Source organism: Anolis sagrei, chromosome 9 (genome assembly GCF_037176765.1).
Source record: "Anolis sagrei isolate rAnoSag1 chromosome 9, rAnoSag1.mat, whole genome shotgun sequence".
Classification (NCBI taxonomy): Eukaryota; Metazoa; Chordata; class Lepidosauria; order Squamata; family Dactyloidae; genus Anolis; species Anolis sagrei.
This window is the reverse complement of record NC_090029.1, coordinates 31,651,003-31,665,268: the sequence shown is the minus strand read 5'-3', so window position 1 is coordinate 31,665,268 and position 14,266 is coordinate 31,651,003. Positions and strand designations below refer to the sequence as shown.

The 14,266-nt window shown below is 42.8% G+C and overlaps 1 protein-coding gene across 2 annotated transcripts in view; it reads left to right on the top strand.

Moving 5' to 3' along the window:
* Positions 1-12,194, top strand: part of SLC30A4 (solute carrier family 30 member 4) — a 34,681-nt gene extending 22,487 nt beyond the window's left edge. Inside the window, exons 5-8 of one of the 2 annotated variants that reach the window (XM_060755241.2) lie at positions 994-1,201; positions 5,883-5,988; positions 8,341-8,475; positions 9,294-12,194. In XM_060755241.2, coding sequence (XP_060611224.2) covers positions 994-1,201; positions 5,883-5,988; positions 8,341-8,475; positions 9,294-9,448 — 604 coding nt within the window. In that variant the 3' untranslated portion in view covers positions 9,449-12,194. Of the gene's footprint in view, positions 1-993; positions 1,202-5,882; positions 5,989-8,340; positions 8,476-9,293 lie in introns of those variants that run through there. The other variant, XM_060755242.2, reaches the window with a different exon arrangement.
* Positions 12,195-14,266: the final 2,072 nt, after the last annotated feature.

Genomic DNA, 14,266 nt, shown 5'->3' with positions numbered 1-14,266 from the left:
TTTTGACCTGAAGGTTGCCGGTTCAAATCACCCTTGTGTTGGCTGAATTGTTGACCTGAAGGTTGGGTTTCTGACCTGAAGGTTGCTAGTTCAAATCACCCCTGTGCTGGCTGAACTGCTGACCTGAAGGTTGGGTTTCTGACCTGAAGGTTGCCGGTTCAAATCTGTGAGATGGGGTGAGCTGTCTGTTAGCTCTAGCTTGCAGGGACATGGGAGAAGCCCCCCAGCAGGATGGTAACACATCCGGGCGTCCCCTTGGCCACATCTCTGTAGACGGCCAATTCTCTTACACCAGAAGGGACTTGCAGTATGTTCTCAAGTCTTTTTTATGCTTTACACACACTTTTTCTCACTTTTCAATCTGTTCCTTCCAGGTCTCTTGAACCTGAGCAGAGGGAGATACATGCAGAAAAAAAGTCTTTTTAAAAATACATATTTTTATTAAATTTCAAAGTACACTAAAAAAGACAACTATTTAAAAGAATTTCAGATAACTAAGAGAAAAAATAAAGAAAAAGTAGAAGAAACCACTTTAGATGTATAAGAAAGATACATCAAATTAGAATAACGACTTCCAACTTCCCTTTTGATGGTTGTAAACAGATACTGTATTTCTTCCATTTTAAGACTTATTTTTCCGCTAGATCTTTAAAAATCACAGATATATTTTATGTATTTTTGTTGGTGGTGGTTGTACTGAAATTAGAATGCATTTTACAACTGGAGAAATATGGTATAATAGGTCTTACATCTCAATCCAGAATTAGCTCATACACTTCTAGTTATCTGCTTTTAAATCCAAAGTAATTTCTAGCTCTGTCAAAGAAGTAAAGCCCATGAACACATTTGCTTTGCTAACTGTGATATAGCTGTATTGCAGCCTTTATACACATTTTTTGTTGTGGTAGGATTCAAAAATAGGGGTATATGTGGGGGGTTTCTTCCCCTTTTCTCCTTATTTATTCCCTGCTTGTGCTCCGCGCTCTATTTCAGAATGGGCTTTTTGCTGAACCAGTCGGGCCACCTTCACTCGCATTCGCACGCTCCATCCTCCGCCCCTCCACCGAATCCCTCTGCCTCGGCGTCTGGGCACAGCCATGGCCACAACAGCCTGGCCGTCAGAGCTGCCTTTGTACACGCTTTAGGGGACCTGGTCCAGAGCATTGGTGTTCTCGTAGCCGCGTACATCATTCGCTTCAAGGTAGGATTGCGAGCCGTGCATGTGAAGCAAAACATTCCTGATCATAGCTTAGTGGTTATAGAAAGTAAGTTGATCCCAGAGCTTTTGTAATGGAGAATATTGCTCCACATAAACAAGGGACATTTTGGTTGTTGTAGTTTTTTTCAGGCTATATGGCCATGCTCTAGAGGCATTCTCTCCTGACGTTTCGCCTGCATCTATGGCAAGCATCCTCAGAGGTAGTGAGGTCTGTTAGAACTAGGAAAGTGAGTTTATATATCTGTGGACATTATTCCACAGATATATAAACCCCATTTTCCTAGTTTCCAACAGACCTCACAATCTCTGAGGATGCTTGCCATAGATGCAGGCGAAACATCAGGAGAGAATGCTTCTTGAACATGGCCATATAGCCCGAAAAACCTACAACAACCCAGACGTCATCTTTGCCTTTCATCTCCTTCCCTCCAATGAGCAGTAAGGCTTTCTTTCCTGGAGGATGGGCTGGTTTGGAGGGTGGGGGGGCCAAAATACAGTTGAAGATTACCTAGGGCCGGCCCTGGCAACATAGAACATCTCTGGGTTGTTGTAGGTTTTTCCGGGCTACATGGCCATGTTCTAGAGGCATTCTCTCCTGATGTTTCACCTGCATCTATGGCAAGCATCCTCAGAGATAGTGAGGTCTGTTAGAACTAGGAAAAAAGGGTTTATATATCTGTGGACTGACCAGCGTGAGACAAAGGACTCTTGTCTGCTGGAGCTAGGTGTGAATGTTTCAACTGACCACCTTGATTAGCATATAATGGCCTGACAGTACCTAGAGCAAACTTTTGTTGAGAGGTAATTAGATGTCCTTGTTTGTTTCTTCTCTGTTGTTGTGCTGTTGTAATTTTAGAGTTTTTTAGTACTGGTAGCCAGATTTTTGCTCTAGGCATTGTCAGGCCTTATATGCTAATCAAGGTGGTTAGTTGAAACATTCACACCTAGCTCCATCAGACAAGAGTCCTTTGTCTCACCCTGGTCAGTCCACAGATACATAAACCCATTTTCCTAGTTCCAACAGACCTCACTACCTCTGAGGATGCTTGCCATAGATGCAGGTGAAACGTCAGGAGAGAATGCCTCTAGACCAAACTATGGCCTGGGGGCCGGATATGGCCCTCCAAGGTCATTTTCCCGGCCCTCGCTCAGGGTCAATCTAAGTCTGAAACAACTTGAAAGCACACAACAACAACCCTATCTCATCAGCCAAAAGCAGGCCCACACTTACCATTGATATACTAATAATTTTATATTTGTTAAAATTATTCTTCATTTTAATTATTGTATTGTCTTTAAGTGTTTTTTTTTGCACTACAAATAAGAGATGTGCAGTGTGCATAGGAAATCGTTTGCATTTTTTTCAAATTATAATCCGGCCCTCCAACAGTTTGAGGGGGACTGGAACCTGGACTTCTGTTTAAAAAGTTTGAGGACCCCTGCTCTAGAACATGTCCATATAGCCCGAAAAAACCTACAACAACCCAGTGATTCCGGCCATGAAAGCCTTCGACAATACAAGGGACATTTGGTCTTCCATGAGAAAATCCATAAACAGTATACCCTCACTTATTGTGGATGATCCGTTCCGGGACCACCCGCAATAAGTGAAAGTAAGGATGCTCTGCCCACTCGGCAGCGGCCTCATCCTCTTCGCCGAGTCTGCTGCTCGCCGCCTCGGAGGACCCTTGGGTGCCATTGATGGCACTGCCAGGCTGGGCTGAGGCCTGGTCAACAGAGCTCAAGGGGTCTCTGGGGCAATGAAGAGCAGAATCAGCAAGAGGACAAGGGCACTGCCAAGTAGGTGGAGTGTCCCTACTCTGCAGCAACCTCATCCTCTTCGCTGAGTCTACTGCTCGCCGCCTTGGAGGCCCCTTGGGCAAGTTGATGGCTTCTGAAGTGGCGAGCAGCAGACTCGGTGAAGAGGACGAGGCCGCTGCCGAGTGGGCAGAGACAAGAACCAGGGTAAGGCCTAGTGCAGTGTTTCTCAACCTTCCGAATGCTGTGACCCCTTAATACAGTTCCTCATGTTGTGGTGACCCCCCAACCAGAAAATTATTTTCATTGCTACTTCGTAACTGTAATTTTGCCACTGTTATCAATTGTAATATAAGTATCGGATATGCAGGATGTGTTCACTAGACCAAGTTTGGTACAAATACCTGATATGCCCAAGTTTGAATACTGGTGGGGTGGGAGTGGGGGGATTGGTTTTGTCATTTGGGAGTAGTAGTTTATTTATTTATTTATTTTGAGTACTTCTACCCTGCCCTTCTCAACCCCCAAGGGGGGACTCAGGGCGGCTTACAACCGGCACAATTCGATGCCAACAATTCAACAAGTAAAATACATAGCAGCAGTAATCACAAATAGTTAAAATAGTTGCTGGGATTTATAGTTCACCTACAATCAAAGAGCATCAAAGAGCTTTCTGAACGCCAACAATGATGGAATTGAACCAAACTTGGCACACAGAACTCCCATGATCAACAGAAAATATTGGAAGAGTTTGGTGGGCATTGACCTTGAGTTTTGGAGTTGTACTTCACCTACATCCAGAGAGCACTGTGGACTTAAACAATGATGGATCTGGACCAAACTTGGCAGTGATACTCAATATACCCAAATGTGAACACTGGTGGAGTTTGCGGGAAAATAGACTTTGACATTAGGGAGTTTTAGCTACAGGGACTTATAGTTCACCTACAATCAAAGAACATTCTGAACCCCACCAAGAATAGAATTGGGCCAAACTTCCTATACAGAACTCCCATGAGCAACAGAAAATACTGTGTTTTCGGATGGTCTTTGGTGACTTCTCTGACACCCCCTCGCGACCCCTACAGGGGTCCCAATCCCCAGGTTGAGAAACACTGGCCTATTGCCCGACTCCCTCTTCCCTCCTCCTCTCCCCCCCCCCCCCCGCAGCTTCCCCCTGCTTATTGCGAACCCGTGAAACAGTAAGTCTACAATAAGCGCGCCGCAATATAGTGAGGGAACACTGTATACACATAGTGGAATTTTTGATCTGGGAATTGTTGGGCTGGATTTGTTGGGATTCAGCTCCACATTGCCCAAGTTGCAAGTCCTCAACAGGTGGGGAGTGAGATGGAGAGTGAGGGTGCGATTAGGGAAGTGTCTGTCTGTGTCCTCATAGCCAGATCCTTCTCCAGTTCCTCTCTTCACTACCAGGAGGATGTTGACTAATAGTAGTTCCATAATTAAGAGCTTGTAGAAGTATCACTCTCGTCTGTGCCTTCCAGGATCTGAGCTACTAGGAGAAGGGAGGGGGCTGAATCATTCTGTTTTCAATCTGTGTTAAGACCTGTTCACTAATTGGACTCCCATGCTGCATGTTGTGGCACGTAAGCATCCCACTCCATCCACAATTTCCCTGTATTTACTGGAAACACCTGGAATGGGCTTCATCCAAATGGGATGTCGAAGCCATATACAGTTGGGAGATCTACCTGTCCAGGAATCCTGATTGTGTGGAATATGGTAGCTATGTTCACCAGAACATGGCTACGTTTTCTTTTCAGACACAGAACGAATTGTAAATCTCTTCCTCATTGGGTTGTTGTGAGTTTTCTGGGCTGTATGGATATGTTCCAGAAGCATTCACTCCTGACTTTCCACCCACATATATGGCAGGCATCCTCAAAGGTTGTGAGGTTTGTTGGAAACTAGGCATGTAGGGTTTATATATCTGTGGAATGTCCAGAATGGGAGAAAGAAGTCTTGTCTGTTTGAGGCAAGTGTGAATGTTGCAATTGATCGCCTTCATTAGCATTGAATAGCCTTGCAGCTTCAAAGTTTGGCTGCTTCCTGCCTGGGGAAATCGTTGTTGGGAGGTGATTAGCTGCCCCTGATTGTTTCTTGGAAATGGCTTTGTGAGTGTATAATTAATGTTATTGTTTTTAATCTATTGTGTATTTATGGGTTTATATTGTTGTTATATTATGAAATTGTGACATCGAATTGTTAGCCCGTGTTAGCCGCTCTGAGTCCCCCCTCGGGGGTCGAGAAGGGCGGGGTAAAAATGTTGTCAATAAATAAATAAATTCTTGTCTTCAATTCCCTGTTTTGAAATTGTCCAAGCACAAAAGGAGGAAACCATGAAAATGATCAAAATCTTGCTACCAGTATTTAAACACTCTAAAATCAGGTCAGTAAATAAAGACCAACACTTAAAAGAAAGAAAAAAGGGGGATTCCAGACAAGAAACAATCAGGGCCAGCTAACACCTCCTAACAAAGCTGCAAGGCCATTCAATGCTAATCAAGGTGGCCAATTGCAACATTCACACTTGCCTCAAGCAGACAGGAGTTCTTTCTCCCACTCTGGATATTATTCCACAGATAAATAAAACTCACTTGCCTAGTTTTCAACAGTCCTCACAACCTCTGAGTAGCCTGACATAGATGTGGGTGAAATGTCAGGAGAGAATGCTTCTGGAACATGGCCATACAGCCTGGAAAACACAGCAACCCAGTGATTCCAGCCATGAAGTAGGTTGGCTTGCATAAAAATGAAAGCTGAGCCAAATTGCCTACCAGCCCTTGTTCCAAACTTTCAAAATATTCCAAAAGAAGGCACAGACTGCTTGCTAAGCTCCCTTCTTAGGCGGAGTCTAACCAGGCTTGCATCTCTTTTGTCTCAGCCAGAATACAAGATTGCAGACCCGATATGCACATACGTATTCTCCATTCTTGTGGCTTTCACAACATTTCGAATCATCCGGGACACTGGAATAATTGTACTTGAAGGTAATAATTCTTACATTTGACATCAACGACTGCAAGCAGGTAAAAGCCACAATAATGTGCGCATCCAAGCTGTTTTCATGGAGGTTTTCACAGGGCGGGAGGTTGCCATTGCATGTGCCATGCGGGATTTTCACTGATATCTTTTGGAATGGAATTTTGTATTTTGTCTTCTCCTGAAATGAGGCGCGCCAGTAATGACCTGAATGTATGTTATAAAGCATGTTGTTGTTCATTCATTCAGTCGTCTCCGACTCTTCGTGACCTCATGGACCAGCCCACGCCAGAGCTCCCTGTCGGCCATCACCACCCCCAGCTCCTTCAAGGTCAGTCCAGTCACGTCAAGGATGCCATCCATCCATCCTGCCCTTCGTCGGCCCCTCTTCCTTTTGCCTTCCACTTTCCCCAGCATAATTGTCTTCTCTAGGCTTTGCTGTCTCCTCATGATGTGGCCAAAGGACTTCAACTTTGTCTCTAGTCTCCTTCCCTCCAGTGAGCAGTCGGGCTTTATTTCCTGGAGGATGGACTGGTTGGATCTTCTCGCAGTCCAAGGCACTCTCAGCACTTTCCTCCACAGCTCAAAACCACAGCTCAAAAGCATCTCTCTTCCTTCGCTCAGCCTTCCCTAAGGTCCAGCTCTCACATCCGTAGGTTACTACAGGGAAGACCATGGCTTTGACTATGCGGATCTTTGTTGCATCAGCATAGCCCCGTGATTTTTCACTGTGCGATCCAATTCCTGAACGGATGTAAACATCTATGGAAGTGTTGTTCCCTAATTTAAAACTTTTCAAAATTGTAGAATCTTAGAATTAGAAGGGGATCGTAAGGGCCATCTAGTTAGTCCCCTGCCATGCAGGTATATATAAATGCAGTGTAATTATTTATAAAGCTTACATACTACCCACTAGTCTTGGGCATTCGGGGCTTACATTCATCTGTTTCGTGTCCCGGCTTTCTGTGGGGGTTCCAATCCGTTTCATCTGAGCCTACCAAAATTGGGAGGTCAGATATTTGTTTCCTCTTTTCGGGGCCGAAATATCATTTTCTTTTAGCCCATCATTGGAGGGATGGGACGGTACCCGCTCCCGTCTGCCTTTCGTTTCGGGGCTGTTTTCATTCCAGGAGGTGCCTTCCTCTTTCGTGCCATCCAAATGGATGGAGTGTAGGCCCAAAGCACCCGGGCATATGGGTGAAGGCTTTGGCCCTATGTGCCCGGCCTTGCAGGGCCTGCAGTTGAGTACCAAGTAAGGAACGCTCCTTACTTGGCACTCGGTTGCAGCTTTGTGAGGCCCAGGTGTGTAGGCCCAAAGCGTCTGCGCCTACAGGTGCAGGCTTTCGACCTATGTGCCTGGGCCTGCAGTTGAATACCAAGTAAGGAACGCTCCTTACTTGGCACTTGGCTGCAGGCCTTGTGAGGCTCAGGTGTGTAGGCCCAAAGCGTCTGCGCCTACAGGTGCATGCTTTCGACCTATGCATGTGGGCCTGGCAGGGCCTGCAGCTGAGTGCTGAGTAAGGAACAATCCTTATACAGCGCTTGGTTGCAAGCCCTGCCAGGTCCCGGCGCTTTGGGCCTATGCGCGAGGCAATCGATCCAAAAAGCAGATTTGGAGTCGGTACCCGCTCCCGTCTGCCTTTCGTTTCGAGGCTGTTTTCATTCCAGGAGGTGCCTTCCTGTTTCGTGCCATCCAAATGGATGGAATGAAACGGAAACATGAATCAAACAGATGGGACAAATTTCGGGACCATGACAAGTACCCACTTGGTGAGTGCCCTTGGGTCAGTTTGCAAATTACTTCATTTATATAAATAAAATTGTAATGTTCGTTTGTGGGATTAACATAACTCAAAAACTACTGGATGAATTGACACCAAATTTGGTCACAATATAGCTATCAGGCCAACGAGTGACCATCTATATAAATTAAAATGTAATGTTAGTTTGTGGGATTAACATAACCCGAAAACCAATGGACACAATACACCTATCAGGCCAACGAGTGACCATCACTCATAAAAACACTGAAAAACATAGCAGAAGAGACTTAGAAAGCCAGAAAAACAAAAAGTACATTACAACGCATGCAAAAACACATATATACACATATACGCCCACATATATAAACACAAAAAACACATATACACACACTGGGCCACAGCAATGCATGGCAGGGGACAGCTAGTGTTTGTATAAATGTGTAACAATATTTCAAGAGACTGAAACCTTTGCCGCTTCAACAGCTGATGTGCATTTTCAGACTATTAAGGAGTTAGCACTATGCAGCTGTTTGGCCAATTATATCATTATTCAATATAATAATTTCGTTTTAATGTGATCCTTGGTTTTCCTTTTAGGTGTCCCAAGACATTTGAATGTGGAACTCATTAAAGAAGAGCTAATGAAAATCGAAGATGTGTTTTCAGTGCAAAACCTCAACATCTGGTCACTAACTGCAGGAAAAACTATTGTCGTAGTCCACTTGCAATTAGGTAAAAAAATGGGGCTCATACTGTTACATCCAAAAAGTACGTTGCTTGTATTATAATGATCATTTGTAAAACATCTGTATCTACTGCATGTTCTACACATGTGGTTTCTGAATACTCCCCTGAAAAACTCCAAGCCCCCTTTTCATGTTTAAGTGAAAATACAGGAAAAGCACTACAAAAACATGGCATCCTGTTGGTTCCTCACAGCCTCCCGTAACAAGTAGAAAAATTAGGTACCACCTATGTGTGGGGAGGCTAATTAACTAATTTATGAGGCAATAAAAAGACTCCAGCAAAAAGCACTCCAGAAAAGCATGTGGGGAATGCGGAAGTACTTCATCAGTGTCGCAGATGGACAATGAAAGTGACAGTTCCCCTGGTGGCCAGAAAAAGTTAAATAGCCTCTGTGTATGTCTATATACGTTGTATGTCTAATTGGCATTGAATGTTTGCCATATATGTGTACATTGTAATCTGCCCTGAGTCCCCTGCGGGGTGAGGAGAAGGGCGGAATATAAATGCTGTAAATAAATAAATGCTGTAAATATATACACTCCACTTGCTTCACTGCTAACAGAACCTCTGGAGATAACGGCCACAGATGCAGGCAAAACATCAGGAGATAATGCTGCTGGAACATAATAATAATAATAATAATAATAATCTTTATTAAAATATTCCCATCCAAACCCAAGCAACGAAGGTGTAGGCATTACTTTCAACCCTCATAAATATGCAGTTGGAATGGCAATGTGTCTCCTGAAATTTGAGATTTTACACGTGTAAAGCATTTTCTGTGTGTTTCCCTTGCCTTTCAGTTCCTGGTGCCTCGTCTAAGTGGGAAGATGTCCAGGGCAAGGCCAGGCGGTTGCTGCTGAACACCTTTGGGGTCTATCAGTGCTCAGTCCAGCTTCAGAGTTACCAGCGAGAAGAAAGCAAACCCTGCACAAACTGCCAAGGATCTAGTGCCTAATTTTTTTCCACGCTTTTTAAGTGGAGGGACTCCCTGCCTTATTCTTTTTCAATCTTGCAGCCAAAAGACCACAAAGCAATAAAAAAGCGGACCGAGATTTGCAAATATTACAGAATCCTTTCGGTCTGGGGTTGCATTCGCAGGCAGTGCAACGGAAAGGACTGGGAATGAGCAAAAAGCTCTGGATCAGGAGGACGACCCTTTCCATGGAGATGAAGTTATCTCTCCCACTATTCCGTTTTGCTAGGGTTTTTTTCTTGCCAATGTATCTCCGATAAGTTGTTTACAGATTGCATTACAACTGGGCAGATACCTCATTCCGTACTCTTCCATGTTGTCATTTGTCAACGGTACTTTTCCTACGCTCCGAAAAGGGCCTCAGGAATTTACTACTTGAGTTTCTGAGAAGACTTGAGAAAAGGGCAATCATGTCCACAACCGCTAGATACGTTCATGATTCCTCGACTGGTTCCCGTAGTATTCTATTCCCTTCACAAGAGCCAGGTTTGTTGTTCCTTTGCCTGAAAACCCAAGTCATTGCAGGCGTAACAGAACCCTTTCTTCACAGAAACTTGAACTCATCCTTGGCAGTGTAACTTTTATCGGAGCCAGTCGCAGAAAAGTAACTTCAGCCTGCGCTCCAAGCGACGGAAGGTCTTTTACTGAGGACAAGCTGCCTTTTCCTAAAGACGTCGAGGCTGGACCCGCTCTGTTGGGAAGGATTGGGGTTTTGTTTTTGTGTCTTTTGTATCTTTTTGACATAGGACTTGTACTGTAGGGGGAAAAAGGCGTATCTCATTTCTTCAACTGTAAACGTTCGGCTTTGAGATGTTTTCTTTCTTACGGATCATCTTGACTTTCTAATGTTCTAACCTGCTTCAAGAAGTCCGTCGGTGAGCACGAATCTTGCGTCTCGTCAAGACGTGTCGCCGCCACTTTGGGATCAATTTGCAAAAGATACAGGGCTCTATAGAATTTGCAAACGAGTTGACTCTGATGTAGATATTCAGGAAATGTGAGAGGATAAAGATACTTCATCTCCAATGCAATCCCCAAGGGTTTAGAACGGCGAGAATCTGCCTTTTGCATTTCCTTTCCGTTCATATGCGTCTTCTGCATGACAATGTGCTAAAATGTGCCATTAGTGATTTGGTGAACAGTACTGCTTTCCAGTCATAAAGGAGAGCTTTTTTTGTTTTTTCTGCTCTCTTTGCCAGTCTAAAAAGTAACCATCTTTTCTGACCTGTGCTGAATTGCAGGCCTTCAATGAGCTGCATTGGAGGCACCAAATTATTTGACGGTTCTTCTTAATTGTTCGAAGGGGAAGCCACTGAAAGGCAGATATGTTTCTTTCGGTTCATCAGAGTGAATGTAGATTATTGCTCAAATCAGAATGAATGTAGATTATTGCTGCCAATAATGGCCACCGCCCTATTGGTAAGCCCCCAGTCGAGTAGACCCATTGAATCAACGGTTGTAGAGCATCAACCCATTGCTCAATCCTGGATCTACCTGTAGTAAAAACTAACGTCAGAATACAGGCCGTTAATAATAATTATCAAAGAACAGGGCTTGGTTTCGCTGTCTTTGCACCTGCTTTGATTCATCAATACGAATAGCATTTCGGGTTTAAAAAGTATAGTTTCTAACCCAATTCAGTTTTAGACCCAACTAATGTAGGTCTAGGGAATGCAATAGGGTTTAGACTGGGATTGAATAACAAGTGCTATTTGCTTCACTGAAATCGAAGTAGTCCTTGGTCTTTGCTTATGAGATTGGGAGCAATTGGTTTTGTTTATATCACTAGTAAACGGTTATATTCCTCTGATTTTGTTTTGTACTTGGGACAAACAAGCTGGAAAACTACACTGTTTGATCACAACAAGACAGTGAATTATGTGATGTTACCAATTACCAGCATATTTTGACTAATTGAATAAATACTTAGAGCAGATAGCCAGGCATCCGTAAATAGTTCCTTCATGGATTGATTATTACCGTAATCTCTTTAAGGACTGATATTTGTCTTCTGATAAGGCACGTTTTGATAAAATTTAATCCGTTTGTGAAAGAAACTGAAAATTATTACAACATATAGTAATTAAATATTTCAGTAAAGGTTATTGTCACATACCTTTCCACCTTTATTGTAATATACGTTGTGATGTTTTTGTTTTTTTACAAAAATATCACAACAATTGGGAGTTAGTGCCATGATTCGCCTGTTAAGATGTCTGCCTACCCAACAGACTGTCCCTCGTCGTCGAAACTAGTCAACTTTTTCTATTGCTCACCCCCAGGACAAAACTCAGTATTAACATGCGCAAAATGCACTATTTTTTTACCTTTTCGAAAGCAAGAGTGGTAATCTTACAATACAGTATGATGCGTTTCCAGCCCAGAGACGAAGAGCTGGTATCTTTGCAGACCGCCCGTCCTCCCCCAACCCAAAGTCCGCCATTACTACAAAGCCATATCACAGTTTGTGAAAAAAAAAATGGTGTTTTCCCTTCAATATAACTTTTCTGGGAGTCAGGTTTTTTTTTTTTTTTTGCACATGATGGTATTCATTACAAATATTTCATTAAGTTAGCTTTTACGGTACACATGATTAGAAACTGGGATTTTAGCAGATCTATGCTGTACTTGGGCATTTTTACAATTGTACTTACATTCTATATATTTGTTTAATGAGACAACTGTGTTGCTTTCTTGTGGATTTATTAAATCAGTTATAAAAACTGTTTTGACTTGTTCCTATTGTTTGTGCACTCAAGAGACAAAACAAAGTAGTCTTCTTGAAAAACAACATCTCAAGGTTTACTAACAAACTTCTTGTATATATTCAGCATACTAGTCCATAGTCTAATGGCTTTTGAAATGGCAGGGAGAAGGTTTGAGGAAAAGAGACGAAAGAGAGTTCCTGAGGTCTGTAAAAGCACGGTTTATTCTCGGTTGGCTCCAACCGGATATGGATCCTGTTGTATTCCAGGGAACAGGGTGCTGAACAAAAGAATTGCCTTGGTTTATGCACCCTTTAAAATAATATGCATGTATCATACAAGCATCACAATGTGCATCACAAAATTCTACTTTGGATGGGGAAAAAAGCCAGAATAAAATATCAAGTCTTGACAGACAAAAAAAATATTGAGGTGGATTTGGATTTCCCAATCTCAAACTGTACCATAAAGCATGCGCTTTGATTTGGCTAAGGGAATGGATTACACTAAAAAGAGAAAACCTTCTTACGCTAGAAAGTCATGATCTCCGAGTTGGTTGGCATGCATACGTCTGGTACGGAAGAGAACAGAAGGAAAGAAATTTCGGTAACCACTTTGTTCGCTCCTCACTAATCAGAACTTGGGATAGATACAAAAAATATTTTTATTCAAAAATACCTCTTTGGATCTCTTCTATGGAAGCTAAGCAGAGAAGGTTATTGGGTTGGACAATTTGGCCAACCTATAAAGAACTTTATCTCGATAAAATAGTAAAGAGTAGAGACATCAGACTGGCAACCAAGATCCATTGCCTAGTCAAAGCCATGGTCTTCCCTGTAGTCACCTACGGATGTGAGAGCTGGACCTTAGGGAAGGCTGAGCGAAGGAAGATCGATGCTTTTGAGCTGTGGTGCTGGAGGAAAGTCCTGAGAGTGCCTTGGACTGCCAGAAGATCCAACCAGTCCATCCTCCAGGAGATAAAGCCCGGCTGCTCACTGGAGGGAAGGAGACTAGAGACAAAGTGGAAGTCCTTTGGCCACATCATGAGGAGACAGCAAAGCCTAGAGAAGACAATGATGCTGGGGAAAGTGGAAGGCAAAAGGAAGAGGGGCTGACCAAGGGCAAGATGGATGGATGGCATCCTTGAAGTGACTGGACTGACCTTGAAGGAGCTGGGGGTGGTGACGGCTGACAGGGAGCTCTGGTGCGGGCTGGTCCATGAGGTCACGAAGAGTCGGAGACGACTGAACGAATGAACAACAACAACAACATAAAGAACTTTTAATAAACGACTCAGTGGAATTGAAATCTCAAGCAGAAATAAATCAAAGTTTTCCTAAGATTACGTGGCTGAGCCATTTACAAATAAAGGAACAATATAACCAGGATAAAAAGCTAAGTTTCCAGATCAAGGAAGTATTCTGGGATAAATTCTTTGTATCACAAAATTATACGATAAATTATTAGAATGGTCAACGGAGACCGAATTAATAAAAGGCTGCATGGTGAAGTGGGCAGAAAACTTTAAAAGACCTATAGCAATGTGTGACTGGGAAATAATGTGGAAGAAAAAAAATTAAATACACCTATGCAACGGACTTGAAGGAGAATTGGATGAAAATGTTTCATAGGTGGTACATGACCCCAGTTAAACTAAATCACATGTACAAGGACGTATCAAAAGCTTGTTGGAAATGCAATGAGCATGAAGGCAGCTTTTTCCATTTATGGTGGAGCTGTGTAGAATCTCAGAAGTATTGGAAAGATATTCATGAAGAAATGCAGAAAATATTTAATAAAAAATTTCCAAGAAAAGCAGAATACTACCTATTGGGAATTGTAGATGCTGATATAAAATTAGATCCGAATGAGGATATTCTGTTCATGTATATGACAACAGCCGCTAGAATTGTCTTTGCGAAACTTTGGAAACTGAAAGAAATACCAGATAAACTCCTCTGGATAAACAAGGTGAATGAAATTAAGGACATGGACAAGTTAACTTTTTTATTAAAAAAGAATACAGGCAATCCAATCAAACAGACTAACTGGTCAATAATTGATGATTATAATGAAACTAATTATAAGGACTTAT